This window comes from Populus alba, chromosome 9 (genome assembly GCF_005239225.2).
Source record: "Populus alba chromosome 9, ASM523922v2, whole genome shotgun sequence".
In the NCBI taxonomy this organism is placed as follows: domain Eukaryota; kingdom Viridiplantae; phylum Streptophyta; class Magnoliopsida; order Malpighiales; family Salicaceae; genus Populus; species Populus alba.
Genome location: NC_133292.1, coordinates 11,009,828 through 11,031,233, shown reverse-complemented (window position 1 = coordinate 11,031,233; position 21,406 = coordinate 11,009,828). Strand labels below are relative to the sequence as shown.

The 21,406-nt window shown below is 36.3% G+C and overlaps 3 protein-coding genes across 3 annotated transcripts; 1 reads left to right on the top strand and 2 right to left on the bottom strand.

Annotated features, from left to right (window-relative positions):
- Positions 1-712: 712 nt before the first annotated feature.
- Positions 713-3,551, bottom strand: LOC118059038 (histone-lysine N-methyltransferase SUVR4). Its single transcript, XM_035071846.2, has 5 exons — positions 2,147-3,551; positions 1,754-2,022; positions 1,563-1,629; positions 1,173-1,223; positions 713-1,046 (listed from the first exon to the last, which is right to left on the bottom strand). The coding sequence occupies exons 1-5, from the start codon at positions 3,452-3,454 to the stop codon at positions 948-950; spliced, it is 1,794 nt and encodes a 597-aa protein (XP_034927737.1). The 5' UTR covers positions 3,455-3,551; the 3' UTR covers positions 713-947.
- Positions 3,552-7,928: 4,377 nt separating this feature from the next.
- Positions 7,929-10,060, top strand: LOC118058853 (serine/threonine protein phosphatase 2A 57 kDa regulatory subunit B' beta isoform). Its single transcript, XM_035071621.2, has 2 exons — positions 7,929-9,129; positions 9,661-10,060. The coding sequence occupies exons 1-2, from the start codon at positions 8,077-8,079 to the stop codon at positions 10,000-10,002; spliced, it is 1,395 nt and encodes a 464-aa protein (XP_034927512.1). The 5' UTR covers positions 7,929-8,076; the 3' UTR covers positions 10,003-10,060.
- A 497-nt stretch (positions 10,061-10,557) lies between these two features.
- Positions 10,558-21,066, bottom strand: LOC118058851 (transportin-1). Its single transcript, XM_035071620.2, has 29 exons — positions 20,629-21,066; positions 20,256-20,543; positions 19,940-20,029; positions 19,759-19,836; positions 19,577-19,657; positions 19,242-19,292; positions 18,935-19,020; positions 17,973-18,039; positions 17,826-17,882; positions 17,703-17,732; positions 17,509-17,568; positions 17,245-17,358; positions 16,464-16,577; positions 15,858-15,956; positions 15,563-15,688; positions 15,409-15,483; positions 15,201-15,272; positions 14,959-15,069; positions 14,629-14,712; positions 13,967-14,074; positions 13,447-13,548; positions 13,167-13,229; positions 13,011-13,085; positions 12,512-12,583; positions 12,309-12,436; positions 12,176-12,227; positions 12,024-12,092; positions 11,878-11,937; positions 10,558-11,332 (listed from the first exon to the last, which is right to left on the bottom strand). The coding sequence occupies exons 1-29, from the start codon at positions 20,809-20,811 to the stop codon at positions 11,249-11,251; spliced, it is 2,679 nt and encodes an 892-aa protein (XP_034927511.1). The 5' UTR covers positions 20,812-21,066; the 3' UTR covers positions 10,558-11,248.
- Positions 21,067-21,406: the final 340 nt, after the last annotated feature.

Sequence of the window (21,406 nt, the reverse complement as noted above, 5' to 3'; positions counted from 1 at the left end):
CGGGGAAATTAAAGATGGACCGGTGCTTGGAAGTTTCAGAAGGGAAGGCCTCACCGAAGAGAGATTTTCGAGCATTAAGAGTTCGAAATCATCGGAGTCTGAAGAGCAATTTGTTGGAATCCATTGCACAAGTAAATGCTGGAAATGTTGTTTCACACACCAATGAAGATGAAGATGGATTTGTGAGGATGAAGTTTGTGGTAAGGAAGCAAGATTTAAAGCAAATGTTAGAGCTGATGAGAGGTTGCGAGAGCAGTACTGATCAATCATCATATTCACCAGCATCATCTTTGTCCCTCGAACAGCGATTAAATCTTCTGCGAAGAAAGCATCTTTCAAGATCCAATGCAGCAAAGGGGAGTTGCCGGCGTTCTTGGACTCCTGCACTCCAAAGTATTCCTGAAGAGCTCTTATATTAACTGCTGACATGCTAACATCTAGAAAGGTTTTTCCTTACAACTTGCATCTCATCAATCCTGTTTGTTTCCTCCATTCTGCTGTCAGTTCCATGTTATTGTGCTTCTGCTAAATCCAAGTTTTGTTGAATTAATATATTGCTTGTTAAGACACAAAATCACTGAAGAATGGGGAATTCGACAGAGAAAGATGGAAGAAAATAAGAAGTAAGCATCAATGGTTAGAATTCGACAGCAAAAAACCTGTGAATCCCTACCCTTTTCAATATGGATTGGAAGGGTATGCTGGTTAAAAAAAAAGATCCTATTACTTAGGAAAAAAGATGGATACAAGATTAAAAGGTAATGTATCCTCAGATAAAATGAAGATAGGAAATCAAAAGAGTTCAATGATTTTCCTCAATGGCGGCTAATCCATGAGGTTTTTCTTCTTATTTTGAACCACACAATGGTATGATATTTCCCTTTCCTGGTTCAGAACTGACTACCATCTCATTATGCAGCAACTAAAAATTAACTTTGATCTATAGATTAATGCCGTCTTTTCTTGTCACGGCAGCCCGTGCTTCCACACTTGCATTTGAATGCTTTGATCGGATGATGCTTGTCATCAAACTGAATACCATAATCCTGCAATAATAAACATTCATTAACACTGCAAATCTGCAATATATAGTCTTAAAGTCAACAGATGCCAAATAAATTTGTTCTGTTTACTGAACAAAGCACGTGATATAAGATGGAGCGAAATTTTACCCATGTCAACTCTTCCATCGGCTCAATACCTCTAGTTGTGAAAAAAGCATGCTGCATGATAAGTAGAAAAAATAAACAATTGAACCCTTACATCCACGGAATTCAAGATATGATTCTATTTCACTGAGAAAAAGAAGAACACGAGGTATTATTTGGTTACTGTTACGAGATAGTAGAAATGAGATAATGGAGACAAAAGGGACTTGTCCCTTATACTTTCTGTTTTGAAAAAACAGAAATTCATTTCAAAATTATCACAGAAACATCTTATTTCATGTCTTTGTTTTTGTTCTTTCAATCAAACATTTTTTTTTCTATTTTATATTTATCTCTTCTGTCATAAGACACTAGCTAAACGCAACTCAAGCTCGAGAATCTAAAGCTTCATACTCTATAATAGTGATGATCCGGAGTCTCCACTTCCACTGGAATCTCAATCATGTTAGAATCATAACATCTGACAAAAAAAAAAAGTATAATTAAGATATCCACACTCATGCATGGTAAAAACATAGCACCTATAAAATTTCTTAATCAAGTAGAGGCAAGGTATGAAAGTGTCAGGAGGGCTATGGAAGTACCTGTGATTGATAAACCTGCCAATGTTTCCAAATTCTGTTGCGTCCAAGCAAAGGGCCTCCTCATCCTCCAGTATCCTTTCAGAGCCCCAGTCTGCATCCAGCAGCACTGGATAAGTATGCCTCTCCTTTTTAGCAGCCCTTTCATTGTTTCGCTCGTACAGTTCCTGGTTCGTCACAATTTCGCCTACATACTCACAAATGAAAGTACCTTTCTTCAAGGCATTCACAGATCGAACACCCCACCCTTTCCCTTCAGGTGCTGCAAAAACCTAGATAATATATACATAACTTGGTAGTTCTTACACAAAAAGATGCCATGAAGAAAAAAGGACACAAACACTAAATGGCTTCTAAATGAACATGCTGAGGTATCTAACAGGAATTTACTCAGACCTGCAAAGCAACTTGTATCCCTCGCTGGACAACACGATTTCCACATTTCTTATTGCATCCACATTTACTCCAGCACTCTTTTATAAATTTCCTAGTTAAATGGCCCTTGCATCGTTTTATTTTCCCATATCTCGATCGCGGTTCGTTCTGCAGGGGGCAGATTTCACAGTAGTAGAAGTGTTTTCTTTGAGGATCCAGAGACACGGCAATGGCTTCATCCAAGAACTCTTCCTTCAGCATTCCCTTCTGCGTGTAAACAAACTCGCCACCAGTTTCCGCAGCACATGCACAAGGCAAGTCTGAGGATAGACAATCTCCAAGACATTGTGCACAACAGTTATCTTCTGATATTCGAGCAAGAGAAAAATCAACATGGCCACCTTGGTATACCATGTTATTTTTTATGTAGATAAAATCTGGCAACTCTAGTGTGCTGCTTTCATTCACTAGGGGAACTGGTATATTATCTTCACCACGAGATATATCTTTGAGATAAATGGGGTATTTCTTTTGAAGGACAGCCTCCATCATCTGTGGTTCTGAAGATTGTGGGTCTTGTAGAACCTTCCTCGTCTCCAATGTAGAGTTGTTCTCGTTATCATCTGTTACAACTTCTTTTCCTTCAGGCTGCTTTGATTTCTCACAATTTTTTCTCCCAGTTTCACTGCTAGAACCGTTGTCCATCTCCAAGAAGAACCGGCACACCTTTTCCATCAACTTCACCAAAGAGAAATCAGGATTCTGGATTCCATATGTTTTGCGGCATTCATCTTCCACCTCTTCTAGAACTGCATCCAAACTCCGTTGTCTGAAATAAGAATTTCCAGAAGAGTTACAAATTAAGGAGACCTTCACTTCTGCATTGACTGAAGATGCAATATCAAACTGTGATGAATTGGAAACACCTTCATGTACTCTATCCTCCATAACTTTATCCTTCATAAAATCTGATCTTGTTCCTCTAGCAGCAGCTTGAGGAGATTCTAGACTCTTTCCTTTATCCTGAGCTGGTGGACTAGAACCCAAAATTTTAGCTTTTTTGTTAGCAAAGTTAACAGCAGAAAATGAAGCCTGGCCATGTCGGTGTTCGAAATTGTGATTCAAGTTTGATTCCTCATTACTCTCCTTTGTTAGAATATAAATCAGTTCTTTATAATTATCTTCTTCAATGAGCTTCCAGTCATCTTTATACAATTTTACCAGTCTTTTTAGTGTTTCCTTAACCTTTTCTTCGGCGAAGCCAAAACGCGCCACTGCCATGGATGCCTCTGCTATTTTTTTACTGTGACCATCAGTATTTCGTGCCATGTCTAACCGAAAATTCAATTCAATTTAATCTGGAACTAACTTCCTCTGGTCCTTCACCTTCAACAATAGGCTTCAAAGTGAGAATTCTTGTCCACTTCTGACAAAAAATATTGTTAAAACTTTTAAAGTGGAGGCATCTCCTACTCTGATTTTCAAATCCCTTGGTGTAAAACCAATTTGGACTCTTCAAATCTGAGATGAAGTTAATAGAAGAAAAATTGTCAGCTGAACTATTTCAATTGAGTGACGCTTGAAAAAAAGTAACGTTAAACATTAAATCTTAAACCCTAAATCCTTACAAAGACACAAAGAAATTATCAATTGCAAAGGTTTGAACTTTATCACTCAAAAAAGAAATATAGCCTTTAAGAATATAATTAAAGATTTATATCATCAATATTCTAAGATAAAAGTTGGTTTCTTTTCTCTTTTGATTAATCTTATTGTAGAAAGGCTCTTGAAAAAGACCCTGGTGGGGTCAAGTTTTCCTTGAGGGAAAAAACATGAAAAAAAACCCTAACCTACTGTAAATTAAATAATAGGTTTGTTGCAAGAAAAGAGGTTTAAACTTTAAAGAGGTAAAAACCTGAAAACTCAATTTCAAACCCCACCATAGTTCATTGAAACTCTTGCAAAATAGGAGAGATCAAAGAGTTTATAGCTCACTAATACTCTTGACAGGGATACTTAATCTGTCATTAAAAAAAAAAAAGAAAAAAAAATACTTACCACTCAAAAAAAATTCAAGTTTCTTCCTCTTTGTGCCTCGTGGCACAATTGTGTAGTCCTGTGCTGTGAGATTTCTCACATGTTACGCTCCAAGTTTCTCTCTTCTATGCTGCCCCTCTTTGATTTGAGTGTCATACTCTTTCCTTATCTATTTTTCTGGGGTTTTAAGAACTAATTGATGTATTGTATTTGTTAATTTTTTAACCCGATTTTATGTATTTATGGCGATCGGTCTTCTTCTTGACGCAGTTGGGAATTACAGGGATACAAAGCTGGCAGTTTAATCGTGGTCTGGGCGGTCAAACTTTGTTGCACAAAGCGAGGAAGCATCATAAATTCATGACCAAAAAATCCACTGCCACTTTCCTTTTATGGAACCTGAATCAAACTTAGTGTCCAAATTGAGAAAAAACATCAACGTTAAAATCCCACACAGATTTGAGTTTTTGAAACGATCTAGAATTCTTTTAGGGTTAGTTATTTTTATTTGACAGGATTTTGATTGTAGTTTTAAAAACACGAGAGTAGAAATCTAATTTGAATTTAGTTTTTAATTAAATCTAATAAAATTTTAACTTGGTAAAACTCGATTAATTTTTTAATTATTCAATTCAAATTCATTGTTATTTTAATAAAAATATATTACTATTGACCGAATCCAAGATAAATTTTCATATGATAAATATAATTATGAATAGTAAACAAAATAATATTTGAAAAAAACTTATAAAATAAGTAATTTTAAGTCATATAACAAGTGAGTTAGAGTGATTTTCTTATTAAGAATTCGAATTGTCATAATTTTTAAATTGTGATTCAGAATTAAGACTTTCTTGTATATAAAAGTGGACTCCACCCTAATAATTTCTTATAAAACTCAATTTTGTACGAAAGAGAATATAAACTATAAAAGTATTGAATGATAACTTCTTTAAAAATCAAGGAAGGAGTGCTGGCATCATTCTGTAATCAAGGTTAATGGGCCATGTAACCAATAGCCTCGTCTTGTAGCTCCATTTCACTCATAGATATTTGTCAAACCCATTTTGTAACCAGGCCCAATAGGCCCATAATAAATAAAATAGAAAAAGATCCAAGTAAAGGTTAATGATATCTGTCATGTGCCTTTAAACATAAGTTAGAGGGATTGAAGTTGGATAGCATGGTCACGTAAAATTTAATTTATTATTTTATTATTAAATATTTATGTTCAAATAGTTTGTCTCTTTAAAAGATTTTATAACTCTTTGTATAAACCTAAAAACTAATCTAAACAAATTAGAAAATCTAAAAATAAAGAAAAAACAATAAAAGTCTTATTAAAAAATTGCTGAGAAAAATCGTTTGTTACATATATTAGTGGGAAGGAAATTTCTTTATATTATATATATATATATAAACCTTACTAGAAGAATGCAGTTTAAAAAGAAAACGTTTTTAATCTATAAATTTGATTTTATTTCTTGAGTTAGGTATATATGAAAATGGTCGTGTTCCTTTATACCATTTGGCTAGGCTCCAGAAATTGAATGTTCAGTTTAAAAGGTGTTTGAAAAGTGATTGCTTTTCAAATAGATTTTCAGAAAAGGCTTAATGAAGGTCCAAACCTTGGCTCATTATTTCACCCTGTAAAGTGGTTGAGAAAAATTCCTTCAGTTTTATCATCACTGACCTCTGTGCACTTACGTAAAAGCCAAAACAAGAAGATTATTATATAAAAAAAAAAAAAAAAAAAACATCAAGTGTTGTTGCTGATTATTGCTGCCGGCGCCTGAACTCCGAGAAGGATCCTTCATTTAACGAGGGGAAGAGGAAGAAAGAAGTACGGACCTGCGAGAGAAGGATCGTGAAAGGATGGACAAGTAAAGGAGCTCCGAAAGCTTAGTAGAGAAAACAGTTCAAATAACAGAAACCCAAGATGATCTAATGGTAGGGTGGGAGCAAGGGGAAGGAGAAGGGGGAGAAATAGGATATATAAAGGAAAATCTGAAAGCACAAACATGAAAGGAGATGAGAAACGAGAAAACCTTCCGCTTTCTCGCATAGAACAGCCATGAGCAGCAGGCTAGCCACCCGCATCGGAGCATGCACTCCTAGAAACTAGCCAGAAAAGATAGAAAAGGAAGAAGCAAACGAGACGCGTCGTTTTGAACTGAGAGAAACGATCTTTTTTCCTACTAGTACAGAGATACATGAGTTCAATCACGAGAGTTTCAAATATGAAAAACATATTTAAAGGAGAAGTAATGAAGAAAGATGGTATGTGTAAAAGGCGCGTGGGATAGAATATTTTCGCGCGCGCAATAAGAAATATTATATTTTACAACAAGTAAAGGAGAGGTACTGACGAGGCCGTGTCGGAGAAGTTGATCGGAAACTCCCTTTCCGATTTGGCCTTGCGCGTAAAGGATACCTGGAGAACCGGACTGAAGACTCCGGCAGCAATAATCAGCAACAACATGAAGGACCTTGGCCCCAGGGTGCAAAATGCAGAGACGGACGGGAAAATGCGGAGCGACGTATCTGTCCTGAGCTATTAAATAAATATATAAATATATTTTTTAAAATTATTTATTAATTAATATATAAAAATTTCTAAAATTAATAATAAAGTTTTAATTTAAATATATTATCTAAAGTATAAAAAAAAAAAATTAAAAATACATAAAATTAAAGTAAAAGTAAAAATAAACTTATTCTTAAAGTTACATCTTTCGATGTTTTGTAGAATATAATTTATTTATAATTGAATCTGAATCGATATTGTAACAACTCCTCAACTGGGATAAAATAATAATCTCATGTAAACTGAAAAATAAATAAATTAATTTTTTTCTCTCTCTCAATTCCTCATTCTTTCACTTGATTCTTTCTTATATTAGTATTTTATAAATTGAACTTTAAAGTTTACAAAGTTATTTTCTCTCTTTTTTTTTGGATTTTTTTTATGTTTTTCCCCTTATTTTTCTTTTTCTCTTTCTCACCTTTTATTTTCTTTCTTTTCCTATTATACTTCTGTCCAATCGGCAATATATAAAAAAAAAGGAAGAGTTGATTTATTTTATTTTTTAATAGCAAATAACTATTTTATCCTTAATGAGTTGTTTTGCTTTTATTTGACGGTCTTTTTTTTTTATTAGCGCTATCAAGTTCCGTTCATCCTAAAATTTGAACCAAATTTTATTTAATATATTTTAATATTCTTCGTAAAAATCCAACTTAATCTAATGGTCGGATTGAAAATTACACCCAATAATGTAAAACTGGTCAAATTATAATTTTTTATTAAATTTTTTATTTTTTTAAAAAATTCTAAAATTTTAACTCAAGATAAAACATTATATTAGAAGGCTCCATGTAAATATTTAGAATTTTTTAACAATTCAATTATAAATTATAAATTTTTTATATAGTTAAAAAAATATTGATAAAATGTTGAAGTGGGCTATAACCTACCCATGCCTTTAACTTGCGCGGGGCACATCTTTGTGACGATGGATTGCATTAAATAAAAGACTCACACTTGCTCGTGCCTCCATGTGAGCTGCAACAAGCTGTCAGTAACTAAAGAAACCCACCACATGGCAATCATCCAAATGAGTAGCTACAACGACGAAAGACTCCTTAATGCAGGTAATGTCTTGTCGCATTTGTTACTTGTGGGTTGGGAAATTTTATATACTCCTTTCTTCGGATGTTACAACTTCTTGTCTATAAAACATCGCTGTCTTTTTTGGCATTTCTTGCATGACCTAAAAGGCAATATAGATCGAAAGCAACACGAAAACATTCTCTCTTTCTTTCAGCGTTTGAAAAAAAAATTATAACCAGGCTCTTCTAGTTCCTCACCTGTGATAGAAATATTAAGCAAAGAAGAGAATAAGAGGGAGAAAATGGGTGTTCTCAGAAACTCACCGAAAGCTTCTGCAATAAAAAAATCTGCCACCCTTCAACACCTCTTTGATTTGGAGGCCAACAATAGCAGTGGCACTAAGATTTACAGTCCCAAAAGTAGCAAGCAGTCTATCATTGAATCTGAATATGGAGAAATCGTGTCTATTATATCTCACTGTTGCTCCATCTTCACTTTCACTGATCCTTTGGAGTCTCCCTTAGAGCAAGATGTCAAGCGATTAAAGCTCTTCCAGCTTCTTTCTTTCATGAAGAAACCCAAAAAGCCCCTGCCTGAAGAAATTATACGCCCTCTTGTGTCTATGCTATCGGCAAACCTTTTCAGGCCTCTCCCGCCATCTGCCAAACGAACCGTCGTCTGTGAATTACCTGAGGATGAAGACCTCGTTTCCACTCTCTCGCCTGCTTGGCCACACCTGCAAGTAGTTTACGACATTCTGCTTCGACTAGTCCTCAGTATTGATCCCAAAGTTCTCCGTGGTTATGTCGATGAACGTTTCCTTGTCAACCTTCTGTCCCTCTTTCAGTCCGAAGACCCAAGAGAACGCGATCGTCTGAAGAATGTTTACCACCGGATATATTCCAAGTTCACCTTCTACAGGGCAATCATGAGGAAATCTATGAATGATGTTTTCTTGCACTATGTTTTCGAGTCAGAGAAGCATTCTGGGATTGGTGAGCTACTTGAGATATGGGGAAGCATCATCAATGGTTTTGCTGTCCCACTGAAAGAAGAGCACAAGCTGTTCTTGATGAGAGTGCTTATTCCTTTGCACAAGGCCAAGGGGATGCCAGTTTACCATAGACAGCTGGCTTATTGTGTAAATCAATTTGTGCAGAAGGAACCAATGCTTGGTGGGACTGTTGTTAGAGGGATCTTAAAGTATTGGCCTGCCACAAATTGTCAGAAAGAAGTTCTGCTCATTGATGAATTGGAGGAACTGGTGGAGAATATAGATCCTGATCACTATAGAAAGTTAGCTTTGCTTATATGTACCCAAATTTCGAGATGCTTGAACAGTTTGAACTCACAGGTAAGCTAATTATGATCCATGATACATCCTCATAAGAATTCCTTGATAGTTTCTCGGCCACTTGGATTTGGGATTTCAACCTTCCCTTTCTCACATTCTCCCATCACAATTCGTGAGAGAAAGGAAAATGATTCAGTACGTACCTTTTTAATTCTTTTTGTGCTTTGGGTTCATGAAACAGTAAATCATGCTCTACTGGTTCCTGAAGGCTCCTTTTCCTCCCAGGGAAAAGGTCCTGAAAGTGGCTACAAGATATACAATCAGGCCTCGCAAAACCTCCCATGCATTTTGTTTGATGATGTTAAGAGATAACCTGTTAGTTAGTTAAGATTAATTGCGTTGTTTACAAGCGGATGTTGTGACCACAATTCAGGGTCTTGAGGTTTTTTTGCATCTGCTATACATCTGCAAGAAGCTTTCTTCTATAGGTTTCTTTCATTTTCTGTCCCTCTTTTTTCCCTTTATGGATGTCATTAAGGTTTAATTATTAATGATCATAATACCCTAAGGCCGAAATAACTTGAAATTCAGGTTGCAGAACGTGCACTATACGTGTGGAACAATGAACATTTTGTGAAGATGGCATCATCAATGATGGAAGAGGTGTTTCCTGTGGTAGTAGAAAGCGTAGAGAAGAACCTGAAGTGGCACTGGAGCAAGAGTGTAAAACAACTGACAGAAACTGTGAAGACAATGATAGAAGAAATGGATCCAAATTTATATGACAAGTGCCTGGAAGAAATAGCCCACAAAGAGTACTTAGCTGGCCAAGAAGATATCAAGAGGAAAGAAAATTGGGAAAGGTTAGAATTGGCAGCAGCCAAAAATCATCAGTTCTTCCAGCCACAAAAATGTATGTATGTCTCCCATTAATGAGCAAAGAATCTGACTCTTTGCTGGCAATTGGTATTCAAAAATTATTTGACACTGTTATACAAAGTTATAAAACAAAGACTTCTTGATCTCCAATATGAGCTAACAGGTCACATTTCCTAGGTCGTTCGCCAACCATATAGGAATACCAAATAACCTAAATCCATGTTGACGTGGTGGTGAAGTAGTTATATGAAAGGTAGAGATGATCATATAATTATAATTAAGTCATCACAATTACAAAAGCCACGGTAGGGATTTGCTAGTATCAAATGGTGTACCTTGATCTGGCTTTAAAGGATTAGTTGACTACATATAATGGTGTACCTTGATCTCCAATCGCTGCCGATTGTTGCCCTGGCTTCAGTTGACTCTGTTCTGTGCCGTGTTAGCTTCGCTTCTAAGGAAAACCCACCTTTTTAGAGGACTGAACTCAAACAGAGATATGAATTCTAGTCTGACCAAACAGGATTGCAAGTGAGCAATAGAGAATACTACGAGGCAAGTTCACTACCCAGCAAACCATAAGCTGATGTCAGAAATAACAAGTTCTCAAACCAGAAAGAAGAAAGCTTTATTATATGATCAAGGTAATTAACAATTTCTGATTTAACAGCAAATTGGGTATTGTTACACTCAAAATCCAAAAGAAAGAATTTTACATGGTACATCACTGCCCCCACAAGTCAAATCTCAAATCTCTCAATGAATCCATCCCCCTATTTTTGTAGCGAACTTTGGGGAAGATTATGTGAAGCCGAAAACTTCTAGCAGTTGGGGAACGATGACAAAACCCCTTGTACCAGAAAAAACGTGTGGAAATCACACAGAAACCTATCCCACTGAAACCGAAAAAATACAGAAATAATCTTGACCGATAAAGGAAGAGAAATATTTGAAGCTTGAAGTCCTCGCTATTAACCCATCTGAAACCACCATCTATCTAAAAGCTTGGAAAACCGCACCACTTTACATCATTCCCATAACCCCAAACGATAGTTTTTCTAAAACCAAAAACTGTCTGGGTTTTGAAGAGGATCAGCTTCAAGCTTCTACAAAATACGGCAACACTGATGCTTTGTCCGAAAAAAAATCGCGACGACATCCTGGTCCATGCCTTAAATAGTACCTCACAACTCAACTCATAGGAAAATGCACAAAATGATGATCACGAATAATGCAGGCGTTAGCTCAAAAGAACCACAAGCTGAAGATGAGTTCCGGCAAAAAAAAGATCACAATAGGTTTACACTTGATATTTCAAGAGTTTTTCCTTCACTGGGGGCTCCAATGCAGACATGTACTGGTCCCATGCTCCATTCCTGAGCATCTGTAATCACATTCATTGTCAAACAATCATGTATGAATCTATGTTGCCAATAAGTTATTATAATAGGAAATGAATTTACATTAACCATGTACACAGTGATATAAAAGAAGATCCCCTTTGTATTGAAAATTCTACACCGAGAAGTTCTTGAACACACATCCAGAGAACAGGATTGAGTAAATGATTTCAACTGCTTTGGAAGAAATAATTCCAAAACAAATCCATTTTGCTTTAGGTTTTAGGTTGTTCTTTTCATTTTCCTTTCTCTTTTCCTAGTGAAGGAGGGCAAAGGGTAGGAGATAGTAGGGTTTTTTTCCACTTTAATTTTGCCTGCACAAATTTGCAAGCTTCATGTCCTCATCCGCAGATAAAACAATCTGAAAAGGGATTTTTACTAGAAATTTTTTATTAAGAAATCAAATAGCTTGCACCATATTTCCAAGGGTTATCAATATCATTTTCAAAATACTTGACTTCCATGACATTGAAACGTGGCCAGAATTTATTAGGTAAATCATATCAAACAAGTGAGATGTATTTCTGACCTGTTTATAACCATGCAACACCTGGCAAACTTCATTATGTAGCTCTTCACTTCTTATTTCCTACACAAATAGGTTTCCAGGCAATAACATATGAAATCATTTAAAAAAAATAACACATAAGATTCAAGCAGCAACACCATCCTTACATGCCAACTTGCGATCGCTTTGCACATGAAAACAAGTGAACTTAGAGCTCCAGAAGGATTTCTTCTGACCTGAGATGTTTAGAACACCCAACCATAAGTTTAATTATGCATCCAATTCTAATAAAAAAAAAATATGAGAATAAAAGGCATACCATTGCACATAGACCTCGGAAGGCATCCTCTTTCTCAATATCATCATGTATCCTGCCAAATGTTAATCCTTTGTTAATTTTATGATTGCAAGAAATGTTCCATGAACATAGATGAAGATGGACTAATACTTACTTGGACAAAGCAATGCACCATGATTGCATGAAATGCTCCATGTGCGGGGATAAAATTTCAGGACAAACCCATGCAAGCCTCCCAAGTGTGATTGCACTATTTTCTACGAGTGACTTGTTGTTCAGTTCCTGCTCAACACCAGAAATCACATCATAAATATCATGAGCAAAACGCACACACAATAATAACATGGAGACCATTACCTCTGAATGTTGGAGAATTGGAACCAAGCATGGCATGACAGTCATAACAATAGGAGAGATTTCTTGATGAACCTGACATTGTAAGAAGCACAAAATCAAAAGTTTTCACCGTTAATTAAAAAAAATGAAAACAAACAAGAAGAGAGCTGAACAGCAAGTCTCATTGTATTAAAGGAAGTGCATTTTATGCCCTAGGTTCACCCAATAACCTCTTTGTCCATTTCCCAACTGGGTCTTAAATTTTCCAAGTCATGGCATGCAGATGAAAAACGAAGATGAGGCAGAAAAAAAATGATAACAAGATACTGAATTCATTATATGCCATAATTTTCCATCCACCACCATCAGAAATTTTGACAATAGGACCACACCACAACAATACTGAAACTTTGGAACCCGACAAGAATAAATAAAACTGCTATAACGTTAAAACATACTTCACTCTTACATTCTACTGAATGTTAGTCAACTATACATTGCAGAAAAGCCATCTACTGACCTTAACTGCTAATTCTCCAATAGCCCAACATGCGTTATTTGCTACTGAAATGCTTTCCTTCAGCTTAGGAGTGTACTGCATGAAGTATTTTTGTTATGCAAATAAGCTGCTGGCCAACTATAATGCTCATAAAATCAAGACATGAGATTCACTAACCAGTTGTTTAGCTGCAATGTCAAGAAACTCAGTCAATCGGGGGCGCAAATGAACAGCACATACCTAGATCAAAAAAATCACCATAAGGCATTGATATTTACCAAAGGTAAAATAATAATGAAGAACCCAAGAGCCGGTCACTAATCTTGTGGCCCAGGGTTACCTAGCTGCCTTTTCTTTAGACTGTCACAAGAGTTAAACTTCCCAGCTCTGAAATAGCAGCAAGGAAGTGGAGAGGAAAGTTAAATTCAGTCAGCGGGTGGATGTAGTTCCAACTTACTCTTGCAAGGTCACCAAGGAGTGCAAAAGCACTTTGCCGAACATCAGAAGCATCATCCATGCAACATTGCAGAAGCAGGTCCCTTAAATTGCTTTGTGAAACCTGCTGATGGAACTTCATTAGATTATTCAACAAGGAAGACATGTTTGCAGCAAAATGCATGATTATAGAGCATCAAATGCACACAACGCAATCCATGGTCAGCAAGTAAATATACGATATGCACTCCATCAGTGCTATATCCAGGATGAATAAGCAAATTGTTAAATCTTAAACAAAGTACTCCTTTCTTTCCAAAGCAAGGTAGCAAAATTGCATTCCAAACCAAAGCAACCAAGCTATAAGCCCACTGAACACAATAAATTTTTGCATTGATTCATGGGTGGATAGTATGAAAGGAAATAACAGAAAATTGCGCTGTACCCTTTTTTTTTTGGCAGAAGTTGAACCAACTTCGTACAGAGGAGAACAAAATGAACAATTTCACAACAGAAGAAAAGGTTTAGAAGAAGAGGATTACCAAACTTTCTATCCCACTACCAAGACCCTCAGCAATTCCGGAGAGAAGATCAATTGAGCAAACAATGAATTCTTTATCATACAGAAACCCAGCCGTGACAGGATCAACCTGCAATAAAAATTTACTGAATCTCTAAAAATCCATTATCCAATAATAGGAGCCACCAAACAAGATTGTGGTAAAGGCAACTAGAAGTAAAGAAATCTCAACAAGACAAGCAACTTGGCCACAAGGGGATATAAGTTCCTTTTAGAATAAAATCTTGAAGTCATGGGTTGAGCAAGCAAACTTTTTATTTGCATTTGTTGGGCAACGAAAGAGTAACATGAGTCATAATTTCGCATGGTGGCCCATCAATACAGCACACCATGTGCAGGCTTGGCCTCTTGATAGTGAAGAGGAACCAATGCTCATTGGTTGTCCCATCACTACTAAAACAGTCAATGAGAAAATAGGCAATAAAATGTGAGGCATGATTGAAAGTTGAAACTATAAAACATGGTTAGTGGTGCATAAACTGTCAAACAGTAGAGGCCAGCACTCAATCGCATAAAGTACAATCAAAGATAAAAACCACTCAAAAGCAGAATTTAATTACTATGAGCATAAAACAAATCATCACTTCTGAATCATAAACTTTGTATGAAAGAATTTGCTCAAACCTTCGCTAATTGTTGGCTCTGAATTATGGCTATACACCTCTGAAATACAGGCTCAGCAAATTGAGAGAATCCTGTACCCAATGCCTGGAAGAAGAAGAAATGTGCATCTTTAATCCCACTATAGTCTGAGCTATGGATCTTTAAAAAATGCCTTAAATCCATGACCACAGGTATATATTAGGGTGGGATGATTATCAATCTTAATAACATATCCCCATCTTTCCATAAAATCTGAAAGCATATAAGGACACATCTTTCACTAACATAATATTGGCATCATGTGAACAACAGGGACAGAGATAAAGGTCAAAAAAGTGAAAATTAATACACCTGTGCTATGGATGTAAAACACTCCAGCAGGGGAAAGAGATCTTTGTCTGAATTTGAAAGCTGCTGCCACTTTGCAATTAATGGTGGCATCAAAATTTCAAGATAAGCAGGCTGCAAATTACCAAGATAATCAATTCAGTTAAATTTCAAGGAAGATTCTCCACTGTATGCATCACTTAAAAGGAGACCGGAGAGGGAATTGAGGGAGCAAGAATGGGGGATCAATCACATGATGTTGAAACCTTATTCAGTTCTGCTCCAACAGCATCTGCTAGAGTTCCAATAGCATCATATACAATTCTAAGATTCCGTCTCTGGATCAAAAAACACATGTAAATGAAAGGTGGAGTCTAACAGTAACCATAAGCTGTTTATGAACTTATCAATGAAATCATCCAAATTACTTCTAATCATTTTAACAGTAGAGGAGCTTTAGTGTCAAGAAGGAACCTGATATTTCCCAAAAGCACACATGAGGTGCTGTAAAATAATCTCTAAACGTGGTGCCAAGTCTTCAGCAGCTTCCTGCAAATGCAAATAAAGCATTAAGATATATGTAAATGATTGAAAAAAGAAGAAACAATTAAAATGAACCTATTAGGACCTCTTCTAGTGTTGCAAAAGCTGAACAAGCAGCCTCTTGCACACGCTTGTTTGTATCCAATATTCTCCGTAGAAGACCCATAAGAACTTTGTCAAATTGTTCATAGCCTTTTTGATGGCCATTTTCCTGAATAGATAAGAGAAGAATTTTCAACTGAGTAATGCAGAATCAAAAGCGACAATGGATCATATGTCCTTGTAACAATAAGCAGGACAATAAAGTTGTAAGGAATATAGACAGGAAGCAAACACACTTGTTGTGAAAAAACAGCTGCTTTAACAAAAATGAAATGTACCTGAACAATGTATTTGCTGAATCGGGAAACTGTCCAGCAGGAAATGCTTCGTATGAGGGGGAACTTGTCATCTAATAGAGGAATAAGGAATTCCACCATCTGCATGCACAAAATACTTAAATTTCTGGCATTGACTAAACATTCTGAATCACCAAATTAGCAAAATAGCACTGTACTATAAAGAAAAAGGATGACAATATAAAATGGTGTAACAAAGAAGATACAAGCATCACAATCAAGAATACAGCAACTGCAAAATCACAGCCATTTCTAATAAAATTTCACTGGGAGAAAGAGATAAAGGTGGCTTCAAGCCACGTAAATGGATGAGAGCAAGAGAACAAACGATGAAAAAAAAATCAAGTTATGCATTAACTGCACAAGGCACTGGAAGGCCACCATGCACCAAATATGTAATTTCCATAAAATTTCAGATATGATTTCTGATATCAGACTCTTAACGCCTTCAAAAGTATATCATATTTCTCTCTTTCCATACTGAACTAGTTATGACTTAACAGATTTCCTAGAAAACATAAAGTCATTGCTGCATCCATCATACTCAAAACCTAGGTCATGTGCTTTAAGACTTCAAAAAATTATCACCTGAGACAAATGAGGATAAAGACCGTCAATGCAACCCTCAGCAACAGCACCAAGTGCCAAAACTGCAGCTTCTCTGTCTTTCCAGGATTCATCACCGCTAGCAGCTAACTTAGCCTGCAGATATTTTTTAAGTTACAATAGCTATTCAACTTGAGCATATAGATATAAGCATACATCTCTTGAATAACGAGATCTATAGTGATAACATAATAATTATGGTTGAAGAAAACAGCTCTTTCACAAGAGGTTTCATAGTTTCTTTTCCGGTTCTTTAGATTGCCAAAGCAAGACTCAAACTAAAGATCTAACCTCTCCCCGCTATGTATGGATGAAGGGATAAATGACCATTGGTATAACAAGATTTATAGCATTACAACTGTCACTACGCTCAAAATCAATTCTCTAGAGATAACATGCCGAGGACCAACTGCACCCACAATCTCTAAACTAACTTCCCATAGAAATATGTGCCATTAAACCTGTACACATAACAGATGTATGTTGCCTTAGTGCCTTTGTTCTTTAACAACATGAATCAAACTTGCAAGATCCAAATCAACAGCTTGATCCAGGAACCATGTGATCTTTTGATCAACCAAGAGGACCAAGTGTTTCAACAGTTAATCATCTGGAAAATAATAAGGAAAAGATGGGTAACAAATCAAGGCAATAGCACTTGAAGGGAGACATCTCTACTAATGCACAATGGAGATGAAAAGTAAAATGCAAAAACAGTGCTTCCAATGAAATTAATGCATCTAACACCAAATAAGTTAACTACCTCAACAACAGGCATCAATGTTGGAAGAATCTCATCTCCAAACACATTTGAGAGAATATCAAGAGCAGCTGCACTGCATTTCCTTAAATTCCACACATTCACGATGTCATCATCCTGTTAATTGTACCAAAATATTGATTTATAAGGATTTTCATCAATGACCTTGTCTTTCTACACCTAAAGCACACCAAATTTAAATAAGTTTACCAAATCATAAACTAGAGAAGCACATTAAATAAACATGTCAAGATTTTTGTAACTTACATCATCTTCCACACTATCTGATCCATGAAATCGTGATGTATGAAACCGAGGTTTCAGATCCTGCAGAGTAGAAATTATACCAAAAGAGAAAAAAAATATAGTTTCAGATGCAATACTTCAAGCATGAAATCTATCAAGAAATATAACAAACTAGAACACCCTGGGATTGAAAAACAAAAATAAACAGATTGAACCTGATCCCTGTCTGGGAGAGACTCGTCTTCCTGCAACAATGAATTGATGCCAGGTAAATTAAGAATTATAACAAATACCTAGTCAGAATTGTCCATAAACATAAAACAACACAAAAGAGTTACCTCAGCCTCAGCGAGCGACTCATCATCATCAGCATAAGCCATGTTTGACAGCAAAACCTGAAAAAGTTTAGCCAGAGGTTTGAAAAAAAGTTGCATGTGACTCTGAAGAAAATAAGGTAACAAATGTATAAAGGGTTTATGCAGTACCGAAATCAGACGTGGCAAGAATTCTCTTAAGTTCTCAAGTGGTAACTGAGCATTACAGTATGCAGACCTGGCGATTATAATTGATATTAAGAAGGCAGTGTGAAGTGAAAGACATATAAATAGTTATAATAACTGAGAAGGCATGCAAATGTTCAGCAGCGGCAAATAAGCTCACATGCAGCTTAAGTTGCATTTGCAAGGTTAAAGAGAATCAAATATTAATCTTGTTGATCATGATTAAAACAGTTTGGAACAGGACATGAAATGCTAACCAGACCAAGATTTAAGATTAAAACACCAGATGACGACTAATTGTTAACCTAGGGAGCTAGTTTAAAGAGGGGAGCTAAAATTAACTTTACAGAAACATCACCAGACCATCAATGCCACCAACACTCTAAGAGTGCTACGGACATCAGCACCATCACAAACCACCATCATGTTACCACTGACACCATTACTAGTTCACTACGCTACCACCCCGAACACTACGACAAGGTCTCATAAATTTTCAACTATACAGTTCATAAAAGATGTACACAATCATAGCACAATTGGTTGCCTCAACATTTATTTTTCCTAACTTGAATTCATGTAAATCATTAAACCCCCTCTTCTTCTTTTTTTCCAACCCCAAACCAAAACAACCACTAATCCAAATGTTTTTGTTTTTGTACATCTGCGCAGTTAATACTGGAGAGAGGCAAGAAGCAAAAGTTCTTTTCCAATCCCAATACTAACAGTGTCACTTGCACTTCTGTTTCATATTGCCAACAAAAGTTTGGAAGCAAAAAAAAAAACCCAGAACTACAAAACAAATAGATTAGGGGGGCAATCTACATCCCATCTCATACATAATGGAATCAACTTCAAGGTACTATGGTGTCTACAACCAATTCTCCAACCCAGGATGTCAAAGCTACAAAATTATCAAACATGTAATTTATGGAATGGAGGTTTACCAGAATTCACAGGCTTCAAGAGCCACTTCATCATCGCCATTCTTGTTGACTTGCAAGATATATTCAACTACATCTCTCAAATGTGGCTAAAAAAAGTGAAAAAGTCACATCAATGAAAAAAAAAAAGCACAGTGGGAGCATAAAACATTATGGCACATAAGGCAATTATGTAACATAAAACTGAGACGCTCAATATTGCAACAAGGCAAGTAAAAAACAAATAATAAGGGACTTGAAACTGAGGTAACAGACAGTACAAGTCCATTCAGAAAGAACATACATGAGATTAAATTAACAAGATACTCACCTCCAAGAAAGATGGCTGGACCTCAATTAGCTGTACAAAAGCTGCACACACCTGTTCAGCACGGAGTTAGAAAATATATGGATCAGCACAGCCAAACTTGTGAAACAGAAAAGCAATAATCTGAATAGTTAGCAAAGATTGTATTTCAATTCTTTTTCCTGTGCTAGGAATGGAAACATGATATGATATATGCATCCCGACAAATAGTACCATTAAAACCCTACATTTTAAGGTCAGAATACAGCAACTGATACAGAAAAAAATCAAAAGCGGCTAAATTTCTATTTTGAAGTAAATTAGATCCAATCATGGTGAGGCAATGAGAAAGTATTCACCAATTTCCGCACTTCTGCAGCCTGGTCATTAGCAAGAGCAAACAAACCCTGAAGATACTGATTCATAGATGCATAAAGAGCCTGCAAAAAATTTAAATATGTATTTACCAATTGTCTCTGAGAATCAAAATAGCATCTAGCAGTTACTGGGAAACAAGATGGATGTAACAAAGAATACTCACAGCAGGCATTAACATAATGTATTGATTCACAGAACCCAACGCAAGTTTTTTCAGTGAGGTATGAGGTGACTGGAAGAACTGTTCATGGCAAAACCAGGTTAACAAAATTAGCTTAGTTGGGATCATAAACAAGAAAAACCTCCAAAATGATCTCAGAGCTCTGAGAAAACACCCATCTAACCTGATATAATCGAGGAAGGATGATCTTAATGGGTCGATCAGGCAACCCAGGCACATCTGAATCCAAAACTTGTGGAATATCCTCACAAATCTACATCAAGAGAGCATTGCCTTAATACAGCAGTTATCACTACTCAACAGAAAACACATCCTCTCATTAATATATTTCCCACAAAAACCATACCAACTACATTCTTATAAGTTTTCTCGTTGTCCAAATTCATCAACATCACACACACACACACACACACACCGGAGAACAAACACTAATAATTTACTTAAAACACTAACTAGTTCAAAGAAGCAATCAACAATACCTTAGACAGAGCATCCATAGCGCCTTCCATGTGATTAAGATCATTACTATCCAAACAAGTAATGAGAGCTTGCAGCAACTCCGGCCACCCCAAAATTCCACCCAGTTGAACAACAACACTAATAATGGTCCCCACCGTCGACCTTATATGCCTATCCGCCGCTCCTAAACACGGCAACAACTCCGATTTTATATACTGTTGATACGCGGGCGTCATAGTTTTATACGCATTTCTTAGGTTATTTTTTAGCAATAATCCCGCCGCCTGCCTAATCTCCACCGATTTCCCCTGCAATTTAAACAATTATAAATTAAATTCAGAAATTACCAATGCTCTCCACTATCAACGGAGAATTGATGAAAAAACTGGTTACCTCGGCGCGAGAAAGAATGAAGGCAAGGTAATTATTGAAATCGGGGAATTGAGAGAAGTTTTGAAGTTGTTGCCAAATCTGAAGCTTATCGGCGGTTGAAGTTGGTGAAATCTGATGCTCCAGTAATCCACAGATCTCCTTGAATCCTTCTTCCTGTGGCTGCCACGCCGCCGCTGCTTCCATTAATCTAATTCTTGTAGAAGAATTTGAGAAGAAGGTGAAGGAGCAGAGGAGACTCTTTCTTTCTTATTGTGTAGATTCTTTCAGAGGAATATTTTCTCTGCTACCAGCTAGTACAGTCTACTTCTATATATGCAAGAAAGACGGACAGTGTTGTGTTTTGCGTATTTCTGCGTGCTGGGGCTGGGGGTGGCGGGGGGGTTTTGTGCGGTAGGGTACAGAGGAGACTTGTGTGTGAACCCTCAGCACCGGTGGATGGCGTAGTTCTCAGCGAGTTCTTGATTGATGGGTCATTTCTAAAATAATATTATTTTATTTTTAAAAAAATAAAATGACGTTATTTAAAAAAAAAAACATCTTAAAAAAATCTTTCAAAGTATTTCCCCGGAAACCATTTTCAAAAAAAGTCTTTCCAGTCAATTTTAGTCAAAAAAATTAACTTGGTTTTCAGGAAAGTGTTTTCCTTTTAGCTGTGTTTGTTTTCCGGAAAGTGATTTCCGGGAAAGCACTTTCCAAACTTTCTTGTGTTTTGTTTGCCAGTAGAAAGTTCGTAAATGGAAAACACTTTCCAGTAAAAGAAAAATTTGGCTTGGTTTTC

Coding starts and splice junctions, on each gene's coding strand:
- LOC118059038 (XM_035071846.2), bottom strand. CDS start 3,454: ATGGCACGAAATACTGATGGTCACAGTAAAAAAATAGCAGAGGCATCC. Junction 1,630..1,753: donor GGCAGGTTTATCAATCACAG/GTACTTCCATAG, acceptor TTTTTTTGTCAG/ATGTTATGATTCTAACATGA. Junction 1,047..1,172: donor CGATGGAAGAGTTGACATGG/GTAAAATTTCGC, acceptor TTATTATTGCAG/GATTATGGTATTCAGTTTGA.
- LOC118058853 (XM_035071621.2), top strand. CDS start 8,077: ATGGGTGTTCTCAGAAACTCACCGAAAGCTTCTGCAATAAAAAAATCT. Junction 9,130..9,660: donor TGAACAGTTTGAACTCACAG/GTAAGCTAATTA, acceptor CTTGAAATTCAG/GTTGCAGAACGTGCACTATA.
- LOC118058851 (XM_035071620.2), bottom strand. CDS start 20,811: ATGGAAGCAGCGGCGGCGTGGCAGCCACAGGAAGAAGGATTCAAGGAG. Junction 14,075..14,628: donor AGAGCCAACAATTAGCGAAG/GTTTGAGCAAAT, acceptor TTTTTATTGCAG/GTTGATCCTGTCACGGCTGG. Junction 12,437..12,511: donor CAATTCTCCAACATTCAGAG/GTAATGGTCTCC, acceptor GGTGTTGAGCAG/GAACTGAACAACAAGTCACT.